At 49.0% G+C, this 17,344-nt stretch overlaps 2 protein-coding genes across 2 annotated transcripts in view; both read right to left on the reverse strand.

Annotated features, from left to right (window-relative positions):
- RPA1 (replication protein A1) overlaps positions 1-17,344 on the reverse strand; it is a 216,070-nt gene that overhangs the window by 86,480 nt on the left and 112,246 nt on the right. The gene's annotated exons all lie outside the window — the stretch shown is intronic.
- Positions 10,730-17,259, reverse strand: LOC310631905 (alpha-2-antiplasmin-like). The gene is made up of 8 exons (XM_083348690.1): positions 16,978-17,259; positions 15,495-15,579; positions 14,704-15,073; positions 14,137-14,280; positions 13,019-13,222; positions 12,707-12,849; positions 11,891-12,098; positions 10,730-11,721 (listed from the first exon to the last, which is right to left on the reverse strand). Exons 2-8 carry the CDS (start codon positions 15,558-15,560, stop codon positions 11,426-11,428), a joined length of 1,431 nt encoding a protein of 476 aa, XP_083204816.1. The 5' UTR covers positions 15,561-15,579; positions 16,978-17,259; the 3' UTR covers positions 10,730-11,425.

Below are 17,344 nucleotides of genomic sequence, written 5' to 3' on the forward strand. Positions count from 1 at the left end.
GAAATGGCACGCTATAGAAAGGAAGTGAAACTTTACATGTTAAACTAATTGAATAATGTGATTTATGACTGCTAATTGGAGGAGGGAATTGTGCCAGATATTAGGTCCTGGAGGGAGGGGAATTCAGATTTTGGCATCCCAACATGCCATGGCGACGCTTTGTTCTCATTATTATAGACTTTTCAGAATAAACAATGCCTGAAGTTTCTTTGAAGTGTTTCATTAGTCGGAACCATGACAGTAATTACTTCTTTTCACTGGGAAGGTAATTATTTCTTTTCACTCTTCTGTTTCAAACCTAACAGACAACTTTCTCTCCCAAAAAGTAGAGAAGGGAACTAGGGGATTAGCCATATTGGATTTAATTCTCATTAACAGAGATGAAATGATAGAAAGTGTCGAAGCCACAGGAACCTTGGGGGGAAGTGATCATGCAGTATTGGAATTCAACATTCTGGAAGCACAAGAAATAGAACACAGCCAAACTAGAGTCTTGGACTTTAAAAGAGCTAATTTCAATAAACGTAGAGAGACCTTGGGAAGAATTCCATGGATGAGAATCCTAAAGGGGAAAACAACTCAAGAAGCTTGGGAAATTTTGAAAAGTGAGATAATAAAGGCCCAGTCTAGCACAATACCAACAAAGAAGAAAAATAACAGCTCTCAAAAGAAACCAGCATGGCTGCATAAGGAACTCTCTGATAAATTGAAAGATAAAAAGGACAAGTATAAGAAGTGGAAAGAGGGGCACATAACTAAGTCAGAATATCAGAAAATAGCCCGTGCCTGCAAAGATGAAGTGAGGAAAGCTAAGGCTCAAAATGAATTAAGGCTTGCGACCAAAGTAAAAAATAACAAAAAAAAGCTTCTTTCAACATATAAGAAAGAAGAAAAAGGTTAAGGAAATGATTGGTCCATTAGTGGGGGAAAGTGGTAAGAAGGTGACAAGCAACAGGGAGAAAGCAGAACTTTTTAACTCATTTTTTGCATCTGTCTTTACACAAAGGTAAAAAAACAGTCCAACCTACCAAAACCAGTGCCATAAAAAACAGAATAGAAACGCAAGTTAAGATAGGCAAGAAAATGGTAAGTGAGCACCTATCCAGCCTAGATGAGTTCAAATCACCAGGACCAGATGGATTACAGCCCAAGGTTCTCAAGGAACTGGCAGACGTGATCACAGAACCACTGAACTATATTTTTCAAAGATCCTGGAGCACTGGGGAACTACCAGAGGACTGGAAGAGAGCTGATGTAGTTCCCATTTTCAAAAAAGGGGGAAAAATAGATCCAGGAAACTACAGACCTATCAGCCTGATCTCAATACCTGGGATGATTCTGGAAAAAATAATTGTGCTGCCACCACGTGGCTGTTTTGGAGAAATTACAATGTGGGCAGTCAGACCCTCCTACTCTATGATGTATTTCCTCTTCCCTCCCCTTTTCTGGGATGGACTTCCTCCTCCTTTGTCCCTGGAGATTTCCATTCTCCATTAACCAGCTAACATGTGACAACAGCAGACATATGCAGATGCTGGGAGTATTACTATTTTCTGACCTTGGAGATACCTTGGAAATATCTTGGAAATGCTGTACAAACATCATCTTAATGCACCCCACCTACTGTATTCGACTCTACATGCAATAAAGGTATTTCTATATGATAAAAGGTGTTTTCCACGAGTTCAACTATCTGGAGAGAGCTGTTAATGTTAAGGACATCTGCTTATCTAGACCATAGAAGTCTTATCAAGAGATATTAATTGAAGTACAATGGCTTGGATCCAGAATAGTCAGAAAATGTAATTTGAATTCCTTTGTCTGCAATTTGTATATCTGCATGTTATCAGCAAGCAAATAGTAAGAAAATATTTTTGAATTCTTTCTGTCTGCATCCTACATGTGCATGTTGTTTACAAGCAAGGCTCAGTCAAAAAGACACTTTGAAAAAAAGTGCATGCCTGCAATAAAAATTCTGTGAACTCTTGTTTCTTTCTGTCTCCATGTGGAGACCAGCTAAAAAGGCCAGTTAAAATCTTACTGCCTCTCTGCCAGCGAGTTTCCAGCCAGAGTCTTCTCTGCAATTTAGAGTGGTTTTAAATGCAAATGAATTTCTGCTAAGATGTGCCTTAAATGTTCAAATGATTCAAATTGAAAGAGAGACTGTGTTTGTAAGCTTGAGTTTTGTGAAATCAAGATGCAAGATTAGAATTTTCCTGTCTGTCTCCTCTAAAATTGCCTTTCTCCCAAATTTCACTAGAAAGTTCAGAGATTTACTGTTGAAAAACAATTTGTTAAAGAGCTGAATCTTTACTCAAAGAGGAAAAAAGCCTGCCAGTTTGCTAAGATCCTTTGTTCAAAAGCCATAAGGAACAATAAAACAATTAATTGCCCTGGTAACCCAGCTCTTGGTTTGCTGCTCAGTGAAAGAGACCCCCACCTTTGGAATGCCAGCTAATGCAGCAGCTTGCAAGCTTGGATTTATATTAAACTGGGATAGAGGCATTGATTGCAATGATGACTAGCCATGCAAGCATCTTTACAGAGATTTCATCCTGTGCTGCTAGCCATTGTCTTTAGAGTTGGAATTTTGCTGAAACTAAAAAGTTTGCCAGTTTGTTGAAATCTTTTGTTCAAAGGACTGATGAAGTAGCCATGCAAGCATTTTATATGAATAAGCAAGTGATTTAGTTAACAATCCTAAAATATATGTTTTGAATCTCCAAAGGGAGATTTCTCAGCAAGCCATCCTACTCAGTCTCTAGCTATAAACAAGGAACAAAGAGCAAATTAACCTTCATCAGTCACACAGTTTACAGTCTATGGTTGGTACTCTTAACATGGACAGGAAGTCCCTCGAGAGTTCCAGACCAGCTCACAACTTGTGGTCTTAAGAAGAAACAATTTGGCTCACTTTGCATCCAAATTCAAGCTAGGGACAACACCAGGCTTACTTCCAAACAGCAACCTCTAGTGGTCAAGGGGTGAACTTCGTTGAAGTACTCACCCACACAAGCAGCACCCCAGTGGCTGCTTAGCAAATAAAAGGCTTGTTCCCAGGCACATGTAAAATTCCCTGAAGTCCCTAACCACACAGAAGGTGCCCCTAGTGGCCAAAGGGCAAACTTCCCTGAAGTCTCTAACCACATAGAAGGCGCCCCCTGGTGGTCAAAGAGTGAAGTTTGTTGAATTAGTCAAAAATATCTAGGAAGTTTTCTGCATCTATCCTAGCCATGGCAGAGTGTCCCATTGATCCAGAAGAGCTAGTTCGACCAGACAACCCTGATTTGTGCAAAGATCCTGCTGTAAAACCCAAGCGCACAATAAAACTAACCCAGATACTCAGAGAAATTTATGAGACAATGAAAGATGAATTTTCCAGTGATCTGTCAGACCTATGGGACAGAACCGCATTCACCATGACAATTTTGCAGAACCTTAAGGATAATCATGCTAAATTAAGAGACTCTATAGATCACCTATCTGTAATTTATGAACGTTACCAGCGGCTGTCTGCAAAATACACAATTTTCTTAAAGGACTCTAATGTAGATGATTCCTCAGCAGAACTAACCAAAATTGAGGATCTGAACCAGCAAAGAGATCCCCTAGTGCAAGATGCAAAGAATAAGGCAAAAATCTGTATTGCTGACCTGCAAGAGACCAGATCTCATAGGTCTACATCATGTAGACGCACAGTACGCTCCGCTAGATCCTCTCACTCCGGGGCTTCAACAATACCTGACAAGCTAGTAGAGGCCCGTGTGCTTATAGAAGAAAAGGATGCGCTTGCTTCCTTTGCCAGGAAGGAAGCTGAAATAGAAGCCCAGAGAAAAGTCTGTCAAGCAAAGGAGGAAGCCCAAATGAAAATTCTGCAAATAGAAAAGGAACGAGCAGCTGCCCTGGCAAAGCTGAAGGTCTATGAACAAGCAGGGAAGAAAAACACCAATGTGGAGTGCTCCATCCCAACAGAAGTGGAGGATCCGATGGAACGCACCAGTCAATACATGTTAAAGCATAATGTTTGCAACGATGCAGAGCCATCTTGCACACTGCCTTCAAACACCACAGAGACCCCAGAACTGCAAAAGCCTGTACTCCTTCAGCACCACAACACAAGTATATCTTCTGCACTTCCCACTCACCACTCAGAGACCACAGAACTGCAAGGGCCTACACCTCTTCAACAACACAGCACAGGTGCATCAGCTGTGCTTCCTACGAACAGCACACAGACCCCAAGCCTGCAAAAGCCTACATCTCTTCAACAACACAGCACAGGTGCGTCAACCGTGCTTCCTATGAACAGCATACAGACCTCAAGCCTGCAGTGGCCTGCACCTCTTCAACGCCCAGAAGCAGGTGCGCCAACACTTCAAACTGCATCACCTCTTACCAATGGCAATGTAATTTCCAGCAATGATCAACGGTTGAATCGACAACCAGCACAAACCTTACAGAATACACTGCAGCTGAATGCTTTTACTACATCACTCTATCCTGGTGCACCTCATCCTTATTCACCAGAGAACCTCCACAACCAAGGGGCCCAACAAGTTTCTTTTGGCATCAAGGAGTGAGGGGTCAGACTGTTCTGACCATGCCAGGTACATGATTCGACAAGAGCTTCTCAACTCTAGCCCCTCAAAGTTTAATGACCGTCCAGAGACCTACAGATCCTGGAAAGCAACCTTCAAAGCTGCTATTGCTGATCTCAACTTGAACATCAGAGAGGAACTCATTCTACTCTTTTCCTTCCCCCCATTCTTATATTTTTGCAGGTTCATAAGTCACCATGCCTGGATGAACAATGACCCCAGCTTCAACTACCCTGAATCTAGTGTGCCTGCTCCATCACCATCACCAAGGTATGTTAACACAGCAGCTCAACACAAAGACACACGTGGAGCTGTGTCTACAAGAAAGACGGACATCTCACCTTCTGTATCATCTCCTCTATGGAGTGATTCAGGTGGTGGGGATGAAGATCCCAATCATCAGTGTCCTATTCACAAACTGCCTCACCCTCTTAGAAAATGTCATCAGCTTAGAGCAATGACTATACAAGATCGGAAAGAGGTTCCTCAAAACTTAGAATATGCTACAGGTGCTGTGCTTCATATGGCTATTTTGCTAAAAATTGTAAAGCCTGCACAGAATGCGATAGCAACAAACACAATACAGCTACGCATCCTGCTCCACTTCCAGGCAATCCACAGCAACCACCTGTATCCAACCCTGCTTCAAATTATGGCGGAGAGCAACATGGTGGGGAGCAACAAAGTCATGCTCCAGTCACCAACGTTTCACCTTCACCCTATCTTCAAGTTAGAGACCTTGTTCTATATTATTATTATTATTATTATTATTATTATTATTATTATTATTATTATTATTATTATTATTATTATTATTATTATTATTATTATTATTATTTAATTTTTATACCGCCCTTCTCCCGAAGGACTCAGGGTGGTGTACAGGACAATACAATAAAATACAATATATAAAAGTTAAAAAATATTAAATACTACAGCCAAATTCAATAAATTAATACAATAGCGTTAAAATACCCCTAAACCCATCAGACCAGGCCGGCTTGTTCAAATAAATATGTTTTTAGGTCACGTCGGAAGGAGCGAAGGTCGGGAGCCAACCGGAGCTCCACCGGTAAACGGTTCCAAAGGTCTGGCGCGCCCACAGAGAATGCCCTCCCCCTGGGGGCCGCCAGTCGACACTCTTTGACCAATGGCACCCTAAGGAGGCCCTCTCTGTGGGAGCGCACAGGACAAAGGGAAGTTGATGCCGGCCGCAGGTGCTCCCGTAAGGACCAACAAGCTCAAGAATCAAAAGGCACCATAAAAACCTTCATCAGATCCATCACAGAACTTGTCCTGCTTTTGCCTCTTGAAGACTGAACTTGTTGCTTTCCTTGTTGAATCCTGACTTCAAGAAGAAAAGTGCCTTCAACTTGATCCAGACTATTGAAGCCCGAAAAGGCAATTGTTATTATTGCAATATATATGCATGTTCTTTTATATCTTTCAGGTCTTGAGCACAACAAGCAAAACCTCAGCCTGAAATAGCAGTTTATATTATTGCAATATGTATGCATGTTTATTTTATATATCTCAGTGTTTATGTCCTATATGGATGCATGTTTATTTCTTATATCTCTCAGGGTTTATGTCTTACAGTATATATCTCATGTTGATTTTTATATCTTTCAGGTTTTATGCCTCATATATATGCATGTTTATTTTATATTTCTCAGGTTTTTATGTCTATCTCAGATTTATTACTTATATCTCTCAGGTGTTTATGACAACAAGCAAAACACAAACGTGTATTTGCATTTGTATAACTACCATTATATGATTTTCTATGGTGGTATTATGTAATACCAGACGAGGAGTGTGCTGCCACCACGTGGCTGTTTTGGAGAAATTACAATGTGGGCAGTCAGACCCTCCTACTCTATGATGTATTTCCTCTTCCCTCCCCTTTTCTGGGATGGACTTCCTCCTCCTTTGTCCCGGGAGATTTCAATACTCCATTAACCAGCTAACATGTGACAACAGCAGACATGTGCAGATGCTTGGAGTATTACCCTTTTCTGACCTTGGAGATACCTTGGAAATATCTTGGAAATGCTGTACAAACATCATCTTAATGCACCCCACCTACTGTATTCGACTCTACATGCAATAAAGGTATTTCTATATGATAAAAGGTGTTTTCCACGAGTTCAACTATCTGGAGAGAGCTGTTAATGTTAAGGACATCTGCTTATCTAGACCATAGAAGTCTTATCAAGAAATTAATTAAAGTACAATGGCTTGGATCCAGAATAATAATCAAACAACAAATCAGTGAACACCTTGATGCAAACAAAGTCATCACTAAAAGTCAACATGGGTTTGTCAAAAACAGATCATGCCAGACAAATCTTATTGCATTCTTTGACCAAGTGACAAAATTAGTGGACCAGAGGAATGCTGTAGATATAATTTACTTGGACTTCAGTAAGGCATTTGATAAAGTAGATCACAACCTACTACTTGATAAGATAGAAAAATGTGAGTTAGATAGCATCACCACCAGATGGATTCGTAGCTGGCTGACAGGCCGTACTCAGCGTGTGGTCCTCAATGGAACCGCATCTACATGGAAGGAAGTGTGTAGTGGGGTGCTGCAGGGCTCTGTTCTGGGCCCAGTGCTCTTCAACATCTTCATCAATGGTTTGGATGAGGGGATAGATGGGGACCTCATCAAATTTGCAAACGACACCAAGCTGGCAGGAATAGCCAATAGTCCAGAAGATAGGCTTAAAATACAGGAGGATCTGGACAGACTTGAACACTGGGCACTATCTAAGAAAATGAAATTCAATGGTGAAAAAAGTAAGGTTCTACATTTACGCAGGAAAAATCAAATGCACAGGTATAGCATAGGTGGTACCTTGCTCAATAGTAGTAACTGTGAGAGGGATCTCGGAGTCCTGGTAGACAGTCACTTCAATATGAGGCAGCAGTGTGCTGCAGCTGCCAAAAAATCCAACACAGTGCTAGGCTGCATAAACAGAAGAATAGAATCAAGATCACGTGAAGTACTAATACCACTTTACAATGCCTTGGTAAGGCCACACCTAGAATACTGTATCCAGTTTTGGTCACCACGATGTAAAAAAGATGTTGAGACTATAGAAAGGGTACAGAGAAGAGCAACAAAGATGATTGGGGGACTGGAGGCTAAAACATATAGGGAATGGTTGCTGGAATTAGGTATGTGTAGTTAGGTATGTGTAGTATGTGTAGTGTAACGAAGAGAAGGGTGAGGGGTGACATGATAGCAGTGTTACAATATCTCAGGGGCTGCCACAAAGAAGAGGGAGTCAAGCTATTCTCCAAAGCACCTGAAAGCAAGACAAGAAGCAATGGATGGAAACTCATCAAGGAGAGAAGCAACCTAGAGCTAAGGAGAAACTTCCTGACAGAACAATTAACCAGTGGAACAACCTGCCTCCAGAAGCTGTGAATGGCTCCAACACTGGAGGTTTTTAAGAAGAGACTGGACAGCCATTTGCCTGAAATGGTATAGGGTTTCCTGCCAGAGCAAGGGGTTGGACTAGATGACCTCCAAAGTCCCTTCCAACTACTATTACTACTTCTTCTTCTTCTTCTTCTTCTTCTTCTTCTTCTTCTTCTTCTTCTTCTTCTTCTTCTTCTTATTATTATTATTATTATTATTATTATTATTATTATTATTTAATTATTATTAATATTTATTATTATTATTATTATTATTATTATTATTATTATTATTATTATTATTATTATTATTATTATTATTATTATTATTATTATTACATGTCAGGGAACCAATTATAAGGTAGGTAGGCTGCTGTTGCTATGATTCAGACAGATAAACTCCACAGAAAGGATTCCATGCAGATTACTTTAATTCATCAGGCATTCTCTAAACATTAACTCATAGTTACTGGAGAGATTCTTCTGAAGTACATTTCATAATGTTATCCCATCACGCAGTGTGAGAAGAAGTAATCCTTCCCACATTGACCGAACAAAAGGCTCCCGTGGCTGGCTCCATTAAAGTCCTGCTGGATTGCACGTAGCCAGGAAAGCCCCCGGTATCCAAATGGAAGGCCCTTCCAGTGGCCAATCCGAAACAGAGATGTGACCAAGTAACTTAAAACTACATTAACCAGAAGGCTATCCCTTAAGGGGACAGTTCTTAATTCCTAAAATAACTGTCTACTCTGACCAGCCCAAGGCGGCCTCAGGGGTCCCTGGCATAAGATCTTCCTTCAGGCGCCTGGTTGCCTCAGGAAAGAACAACGGAGCTAGACCCTGGCACGTCTGTCCCCATCCACCAGGGGGAGCCATTTGGCCCTCTAGAGGGGACTCAAGATGGGGGGGCAGTAGATGCATCTATTTCCTCATGGGAAACAGCCTCCAGGACGGCCTGGAGGGATCTGAGGAGGAGGGGTTTAGAGAGCCTTCAGTGAAGGGAGGCTCTGATGCATTACAGGACTCTCAGTCAGAGGAAGAATCTGGCCCCTCCAATCATGTTCTTTATGAGGCTCAGCTGAGTGAGGAGGAGGATTCGGACTCTTGAGGCTTCACAGATGACTATTTAGAGATGCTCGAAGTAGAAGGCAGTTTAGCAGAGCAGACCAGAGAAAGGCTATGAGGCAAGTCAGTGAAAGGAGGAGAAGGCATTGAAAAGCCACGGCTTGGGGCTACTGATGAAAGGGGAAGGTGTGGATGGTGCTGGTTGATGAAGGCAACCGTTCATAGAACTCCAAAGGAAATCCTGGTCTGTTTATGTTCTTGTTGATCTTCTTGTTTAACTCTTGTTTCCTGTTTGAACCATTTATTTTGCTAAGGAAAATATTCTGCTGCTTTTTGTTTTAAGGACTTAATTATTTTGAACTGTATTTAAATAAAAGGGTTGGGTATTTTCCAGCCTATTGATTTAAAAAGAAAAGGGGTTGTCCTTGACACGCAAACTGGGATGGTCGTAGGCTGGAACAGACCTTCCTCTTAAGACGAAGCCATGGAGAGTATCGAAAAGTTGGAAGGACATTCCCGGCCCCTCTTCTTCAGGGTCCGTCACGGAAACGGGACCCTCCTCCCCAAGCAGAGAAGGCTCCCATGGAGACTGCAGGCCCTCCCTATCCCCCCCCACACACACACCTGTTCCAACGTCTCAGGCACAGCCAGCTCTGACCACAGCCTCCCTGGGGACTCTCCCGAAAAGCCCCCAGCCCTGTCCAGAGCTTCGCGCTGCTATTCTCCCCGAGAAGGAGGGGCAGGGTGGGTGTTGAATGTGGTTGCCGTTCCCCACTGTGCCAAAGAAGAGTTCTGAACTGGGCCAAAGGACTGTCACTCCCAGCACCTTCTTCCAGAGCACAGCTGGCTGGGGGATTCTGGGAGTCCGCAAGGCTTAAAGTTGCCAAAGTTGTCGGCCCTGCTCTGGATCCCGTCCAGAGAGGATGAAGGGCTGGACTCCTCCTCCTCCTCCTCTTCCTCCTCCTCCTCCTCCTCCTTTTCCGGCTCCTGAGTTTCTCTCAACCCCCTTCTGACCCCCCCCCCGGTCACCCTCGGATACTCCAAGGGGCGTTTCTGTAGGGTTGGACCGGGAGACCCGCAGGCCCCCTCCGACTCTGTTCACTGTAATTTTGGGGTTCTGGCCGTCATGCCCCATGGAGACCGGATCCTCTCTCCATCGCCCCTTCCTGCTGGCTCCAGGTAGCCCTTGGTTTACGACTGTTTAGTGACCAAAGTTAGAATGGCACTCAAAACAGTGACTAATGACCGCTTTTCAAACAACGGTTGCAGCATCTCCCTGGTCACGGGATCAGAATGCAGATGTTTGGCAACCGATTCGTATTTATGACGGTCACATTGTCCCAGGCTCTTGCGATCCCCTTTTGTGACCTCCTGGCAAAAAGAGTCAGTGGGGAAGCCAGATTCACATAACAACTGCAGTAATTCACTTAGCAACTGTGACAAGAAAGGTCGTAATATGGGGCAAAACTCACTTAAGAACTGTCTCACTGAGCAATGGAAATTTTGGGCTCAATTGTTTAAGATCAGGGCTACCTCCCTTCCCTCCCCCGTCTTGATAGGGGAGCCCCACCCCCCTTGTCTGAGGAGGCCACCTAGCTCTGCTGCCAGATGCGAAGGATACAAAGGCATCGCAATATTTGCAGTTTTATTTTGCGTTATTTTCCTTACAATTCTCAATGCTCAAAACAAGCCTCTCTTTGTCTTAGCTTTAGCTGTGCGATTGTGCATCTTATCCACTCTATGTTTTCACAAGCATGAAGCGCAATTTTCAATTGGATTACGATCTCGGAGGCCCTCAGGACAGCCGCTTAATTAGTCTGTATCCAACCTCACAGGGTTGTTGCGTCACTACTGCCATTCTATCCTTTTTGATGCAGGGGCCCCTGAAACAATGACAGGTGGCAATGGGGGAGGGGTATTTTGAAGGGAGGGGGTTAGGCCTGTGTGCAGCTTGGACTGAGGAGGGTCTTGGACAGAGAGGGGTTCAGTCTGACTAAAGGGGAGGGGGAGGCATCCCTCCGGCCTGGTGCCAAGAAAATTACTCGGGGGGGTAAGGGAAATCAAGCGGGGAAGGCAGGGTAGGCCAGTGGGGGGGATGGGGAGCCTAGGAGAGTGTCCAGCAAGCTGAGGTGCAGGATCCACATCCAGGACTCGCTAGTGGCCAAGGAAGGGCCACCGTCTCCATTTCAACATTGGGATGGGATCCACTTCTGCCCTCAGACGCCAGCTGGGAGGGTGATGCGCTTGGGTGGGCAGCCACTGGGAGGGGTATTCTGGAAGGCCAGACTGCCTGGGACTGGGGGGCAGCTCTGTAACCCTTCTGTGGCCCTTCAGTGCATACTGAAGCGTGGGAGAGTAACAGCCAGGACTTGCTTCTCCGGCCGGGGATTCCGGATGATGCCCATGAAGAGGGGGATGTCCGTCACGTCCTCCATGATCATGAAGATGAAGGGCTGGTCGAGGGAGAAACCTGAGAAGGAACGGAAGATGACCATGCTGGTGGCCGCTGCCGCCTTCGCTCCATCCTCGGTCAACTCCAGGGCGGCTCGTTGCTGGATGCTGGAGACCATGAGGGGCCCCTCGGCAATGCGGCTGAGGTCTGGGGCGGAAAACAGCTCACCGAGACCTGGAGGAAGAGAGAGGACCACAACTGAAGTGGGAGCAGCTCCCTGGCTATCGCTGGGAGGAGGAGGAGGAGGAGGAGGAGGAGGATGGAAAGTCAACATAGATAGCATGAAGAAGCTGGGCGGGAGGGCGGGAGTTGCAGGCCTTCCGTCCCGTCTGGGGTCTCTCACCTAACCGAGTTAAGACCCCATTGAGCTCCGTGTGGTCCTCTAAGTGCAGCTTCGGCATCTTCACGCTGGTGGGCCTCTCCTGGGGGAACGACCTCTGCAGGTTGTGCTGGAGGACCTCAGACAGAACCTGGGAGAAGTTCTTCTGCTGGTGGAGGCTGGGGACGATGGCCACGAAGGAGGTGTTGCCTTTAAAGGGGAACCTGGCCACCTGGAGGAAAGGGCAGAGGAGGGTCTGGGAAGGGCAAGAGCCACGAGGCTGCCACAATCACGGGAGCCCGTGGGTGGCCTCCTCTCACAGAAGCCACCGGGGCCTCCCTGAGCCCTCCCGGTGGGGCGAGTGAACACAAAAGCTGCCCTTCTGCTACGGATGACAAGATGGCAGCCTGGCATCAGTAATGGGGGGACGAAGCAGTGGGGGATAGGGAGGCAGGGAGGGAACTCGGAGGAAGTGAATCCAAGCAGACGGTCCTGCGGGAAGCACACAAACACACACACCCGTCTCAAGGTCACACCAAAAGAATGTGCAGCTCGACTGGCAAAGACCGGGACCATTTCCCAAATGATTCATTAAGACCTCATTGGTCAGTGACTGATAACCGGGGGGGGGGGGTTGGCCTGGAACAAGGGAAAGTTAACCGTATCTTTGCATGCAAAACTCTCACATTTAGCTTTGCTTCTTCTGTAACCACTTTGGCTTTAGTAAAGTCTACTTTTGGCTAATCACGGACCAGGAGTCTTTCTTTCCTAACTGCCCAAGTTGGGACAGTGGACATCCGGGGGCTCCTCTCCCCCCTCCCCCGCCTGGCCCCCCTGTACCTTGGCCTCCAGGGACCCTATTGTGAACCATCTCAGTGGGAAGCTGTGTCCCTTCATCATCTCCACGGAGACCGCAGACTTCTCATCCAGGTAGAACAGGCTGGGTTCTGTCAGTTGTGGGTCGAACTTGGTCTTCCAGAACCCTGGGCCACAGCAGACAGGACATCAGGCCCAGGGGCCAAAGGCCGGCAACCTTCCCCTTCCCCAAGCTGGTCCTTTCACCCTGAGAGCTGAAGGTTTTCCAGTCCCGCTTGGAAGAAATCCAGACCGCCCACGGTGGCTTTCCCCCGCAGCCGGGCAGCAGAGACCCACCTCGGAAGTAGATGGCGTTGAGAAGGACCATCACAACGTTGGGAGACAGCTCGGTGAGCATGGTGGGGATCAGCCCATTGGTGGCTTCTGCCACCCAGCTGTTGATGGCCTCCAGGTCGGCCTTGATGTTCCCAGAAAGGAGGGCCGGCTTCGCTCCGTAGAATCTCTGGGACGCCTCCAGGAATGTCTCTTTGAAGGGGAAGCCTGGGAAGGAGGAGGCAGGGGGATCAGGCCCAGCAGGGGGGCCTCACCGCTCCCCAACTCCTGGAAGGAGGCTGCGATGCCCGGTCCCTTGGCCCCGAATGGGCTGAGGGCCCTTCCTGACTCTCAGGGGCTGGGGTTGTGTTGGAGTAGCTTTTATTTGTGAATAAATAAATTTTGCTTATAAAGCCACACGTGCAATAATGTTGCTCCTTCAGCAGAAATTTTTTTTTCTGAAAAGAGAAAGGGCTTCTCCTAAGAACTGCAGTCCTGGGATCCTGGCCACATCCTCCACTGAAGGGGAGCAACTGTCACTTTGATATCCTGAGTGGGAAACTGAGGGGGTTAAAGAGCACGTCAAAAGTCTTCAAAATCTACAAGATGATCGCCAGGTCAGAGAAAAGGGCTGGTTCTCTTCTGAGATTGTGTCGGCCTTTTCCCCCGATTTAAATTTAGTAAGTGCATCGGCCAGTAGGCCAGTAGCAACGGCCAAGCAGATTAAGTGGTGTTTCTTGCAAAAAGCCTGCAGTCGTCCTAAGGCCAGCCGAGGCGGCCTGGTAGCCTGGCACCAAAAGGGGTCTCGGGAATTTCATCTGCCAGCAGCCGGCACTGGCACCCTGGGCAGATGGGCAGGCCTGGGGCGCTCTCATTGGCCTCCAGGGCCATCTTGGCAATGCCCAGCAGTGCAACATGCCCCCCCCTGCCGCTCTCCTCCTGGGCAAACATGGCAAGGGAAACAATTGTGAAACTTCCTCTCCTCAGATACCCCTTTTCTCCTCTGGGGCAACGCCTCTGAAGGGAGACGGACAGCTCTCTCTCTCTCTCTCTCGCTCGCTCTCTCTCTCTCTCACACACACACACACACACAGACACAGACACACAGGGGTGCCCACCTCTTACCCACAGGGATGGCTCACCTTTCTGCAGGAAGAGACGGCCGGCTATGTTGAGGGCCGTCCGTTGGAGATGCTGGGTGACCTCCCGCAGCGCCTGGTGGAGGCAGGGCACGGAGTCCATGTGCAGGACCTCCAGGAGGTGCTTCTCGGTCTGGTTGGCGGCCCCTGAAACGAGCCAGGCTCAGCCCGGGCCAGAGAAGCAGTGGCCGAAGGGCTCTGGGGGTGGGGGAGCAGCCCTTAGGAGCCCCCCACCCTTGGCAGCCTAAGAGGAGCAGCACTTCTCCCCCGGGTGAGCTCCTTGGAGCAGAGGGGGCTGGTGGTCTCTGGGCAGTGGGGCTGCAGGGCTTCTCCCCCCCTTCATTCCTGGGGAGTCTGCCATGGCATCCAGGAGGGCCATCTCGGCACTAGTGGCAACTGGAGCTCAGCAGAGCAAATGAGACAGCTGGGATTAGCGAGGGGGGGGGAGGAGGAGGAGGAGGAGGAGGAGGAGAGCTGCGCCTCTGCAGGATGCTCTCTCCTGAGAGGTGCTCCCCAGAAGCAGGGTGGTCAGCCTCCCCCCTCCGAGAAGGGTCTTCCGGGCGGTGTTACCTAGAGACAGGTGGGCGAGGGCCAGGGTGAGGCTGAGGGGCGAGAAGATGGCGTTGCCCAGGCCCTTCTCCGCCTCGATCTCCCGCAGGAGGTCCACCCCCAGGGCCCTCATGGCCGAGGCGATCTGGCCCACGCTTCCAGAGAGGGCCTGCTCCCGGCAGCCTTCCTCCCCCTCCTCCTCTCCCTCAAGGGAATTGGGGAGGCCCTCCTGCCCTTTCGACCCGTCCGGAACCGTCTCCCCCTGGCCGGCAGCTTCATCTGGAAAGTGGGGAGGCAACTTTGTGGGGCCTTGAAGGGCCCCCTGGGACCCGGGTTCCGTTTCCGCCTGTAGCAGCAGATCGTCTTCAGGGGGAACCGCCGCAGCAGTGACCTGCAAGGGGAGGAAGGGGGGGAAAGACTCTCTGAATCTCCTGCCAGGAACCCCCCCCCCCAGTTCAAAGCAGCTCCTGTGGGGTCCTTTCTGAGCCGGGTTGATTTCTGGCAGTGCTGGAACGAAGGGCGCTTTGCTGAGTGTTGCTCTACATTTGTCAGTGTTGGAGAGTTCACACGAACACTATAAGTGGGACAACACTGCCCACGACACCCTCGGTCCCCACCTGACCACGGCAGCCCTTGAAGGGAGGGGGATCATGGGGGGGGGCAGTGGGGTGGCAGGCTTGGCTACAGAACCCAAAAATGCCTTCTTCCCAGGAGGGGCCAGGATTCGATTAAAGACAGGAGCGTACTTCCTTTTTGTGACCTCCCCCCCCCCGCAGGGAAGGATTCTCAAAGGGAAGCAGGCGGTAACTCACCTGGTCCGACCCAGCACACAGGGCAGGAAGGCAGGCGGCCAGCAGCGTCCAGAGCAGCAGAGCCATCAGGCAGCGGACGAGGGGGCTGCGGGAGCGAAGAGGCTGTGCTGACCTGCTGCACCTTCAGGGTCCCAGGGGGGCCAAACCGAGGTGCCTGTTTCTCCCCCCCCCTTCGCCTGCAGGACCCAGGAGGTCAGGCCTGGCACCAAGTGGCACTGGCTGTGGCTGGCGTGGTTGGGCTTTTCAACCCCTTCTCCCCCACCTGCCCCCTGATGTTGGGGAGGAAGTGCCACGTTTCCTGGCGTGTGTGGGTGTATGAGGGGGAAGTACCAGCCTCCCCCACCCAGATCCACCACCAGAACCCAGGAAACCAATTTCCACACTGCCAAAAAAGGGCAACGGTGCCCCAGCCTTAAGATGGCAGCATTCCTGCCCCTGCGCCAGTTCACCCCCTTGCTGCCCCCTACTCCACCTTGTTCCTTGAGCGGGTTTTCCGAAGGCTCTCCCGCTGCCCCTCTCTGGCCCTTCAATGGGGTAGAAGAGCCCCAGCCTAACCAGGAGCCAGCAGTGACGCCCCTCCCCCTGGCAGACAAATATTGACTTTCTTCCGTATCCGGTTAAATATTTGTTCAGAATCTCAGGTCCAGGGGGCAATGCAACCCCCCCGGCACCTCCCCCTTTGATGGGGCCCTAGAGGAAGCACTTTGCCTGCGGAGGGGAAGGTGGCCCAGCCCCCCACCGACTCTTGCAAGGTTGGCCCCTCATGAGCTCCTCTGAGCAAGTGGGCAGAAAGCACACCTCAGCCCCATGCCCCCACCTTTCCCCCTCCCCACTCCAGGCAGCCCCAGGCCAGGTGAGCCCTGCACCTTCCCGCTTGGCCAGGGGTTCCAGGATGGCCTGCAGGCACTCCTGCTGGCCAGGATCACCCCTGGGCACTCCTGCTGTGTCTGTCCTCACCCTTCAGAAACAAGACAAGAACATCCTGGCTAGTCTGTTCGTGTCATCGATATTCATAGCCTCCCCCCCCCCCCCGTTCCAGAGCTCCCTCTGGTCACGAGCTGCCCAAGGTCCGGAGGAAGCATTTAAAATAAAAATAAAGGGGCAGCTCTGAATACTCCCACCCACACACACACTGCTGTGCTTTGACAAAAGAGGACAGGCGGGGCTTCCGTGGGGCAGCCATTGAGAAGGCTGCCCCTCTTAGGCGTCCACTGCTAAGCAAGGCGGTTAAGTAACTCAGGCCCTATTTTACAACCTTTTTTGCCAGGCTGCTAAGCGAATCACTGCAGTTGTTAAATGAATCGGGCGGTCATGAAACAGATCCGGGCTCACCGCTGTGTCGCAATGGGGAACCACGTGAGCCTCACACACTGCAGGTGTTGCAACTACTGGTTGCTAAAGTGCCCGAACTTTGATCAGTTGACCCCAGGGATGCTGGTATGTCCCCCCCCCCCATTTTCAGAGCTGTTGTAACTTTGCTCACAGGTCTGGAATCAAGGCCTGCTCCACTGCAGACGCAGAGCCTGGCCGCTTCCCCACAGGGTCTCTGGAGCCCCCAAAGGCAGGAGGGAAAGGGTTGCTCAGCCAGACCGCTGTATCCTCGAATCCGACTCCCAGTCGGGGTGGGGGGGTGGGGTGCTTCAGCGAAGGCTCTTCCTTGACCACACCTTCGCCATTTCCAGCTTCTGCCTTATCTTTGCCACATGGAGGGGGAAGAATGACGTTTGTGGTGAAAAAGGGGGCAGAGAGGCAGCAGCTCCGCCATTTTTCTGCTGCTCCCTGCTTGCTCCACTACTGAGATTGGGGGGGGGGGGGGCTTCCCCACCTCCTCAGCAAAAAGTCAGAGAATC

The sequence above is a fragment of the Vipera ursinii genome, assembly GCF_947247035.1.
Source record: "Vipera ursinii genome assembly, chromosome: 1".
Classification (NCBI taxonomy): domain Eukaryota; kingdom Metazoa; phylum Chordata; class Lepidosauria; order Squamata; family Viperidae; genus Vipera; species Vipera ursinii.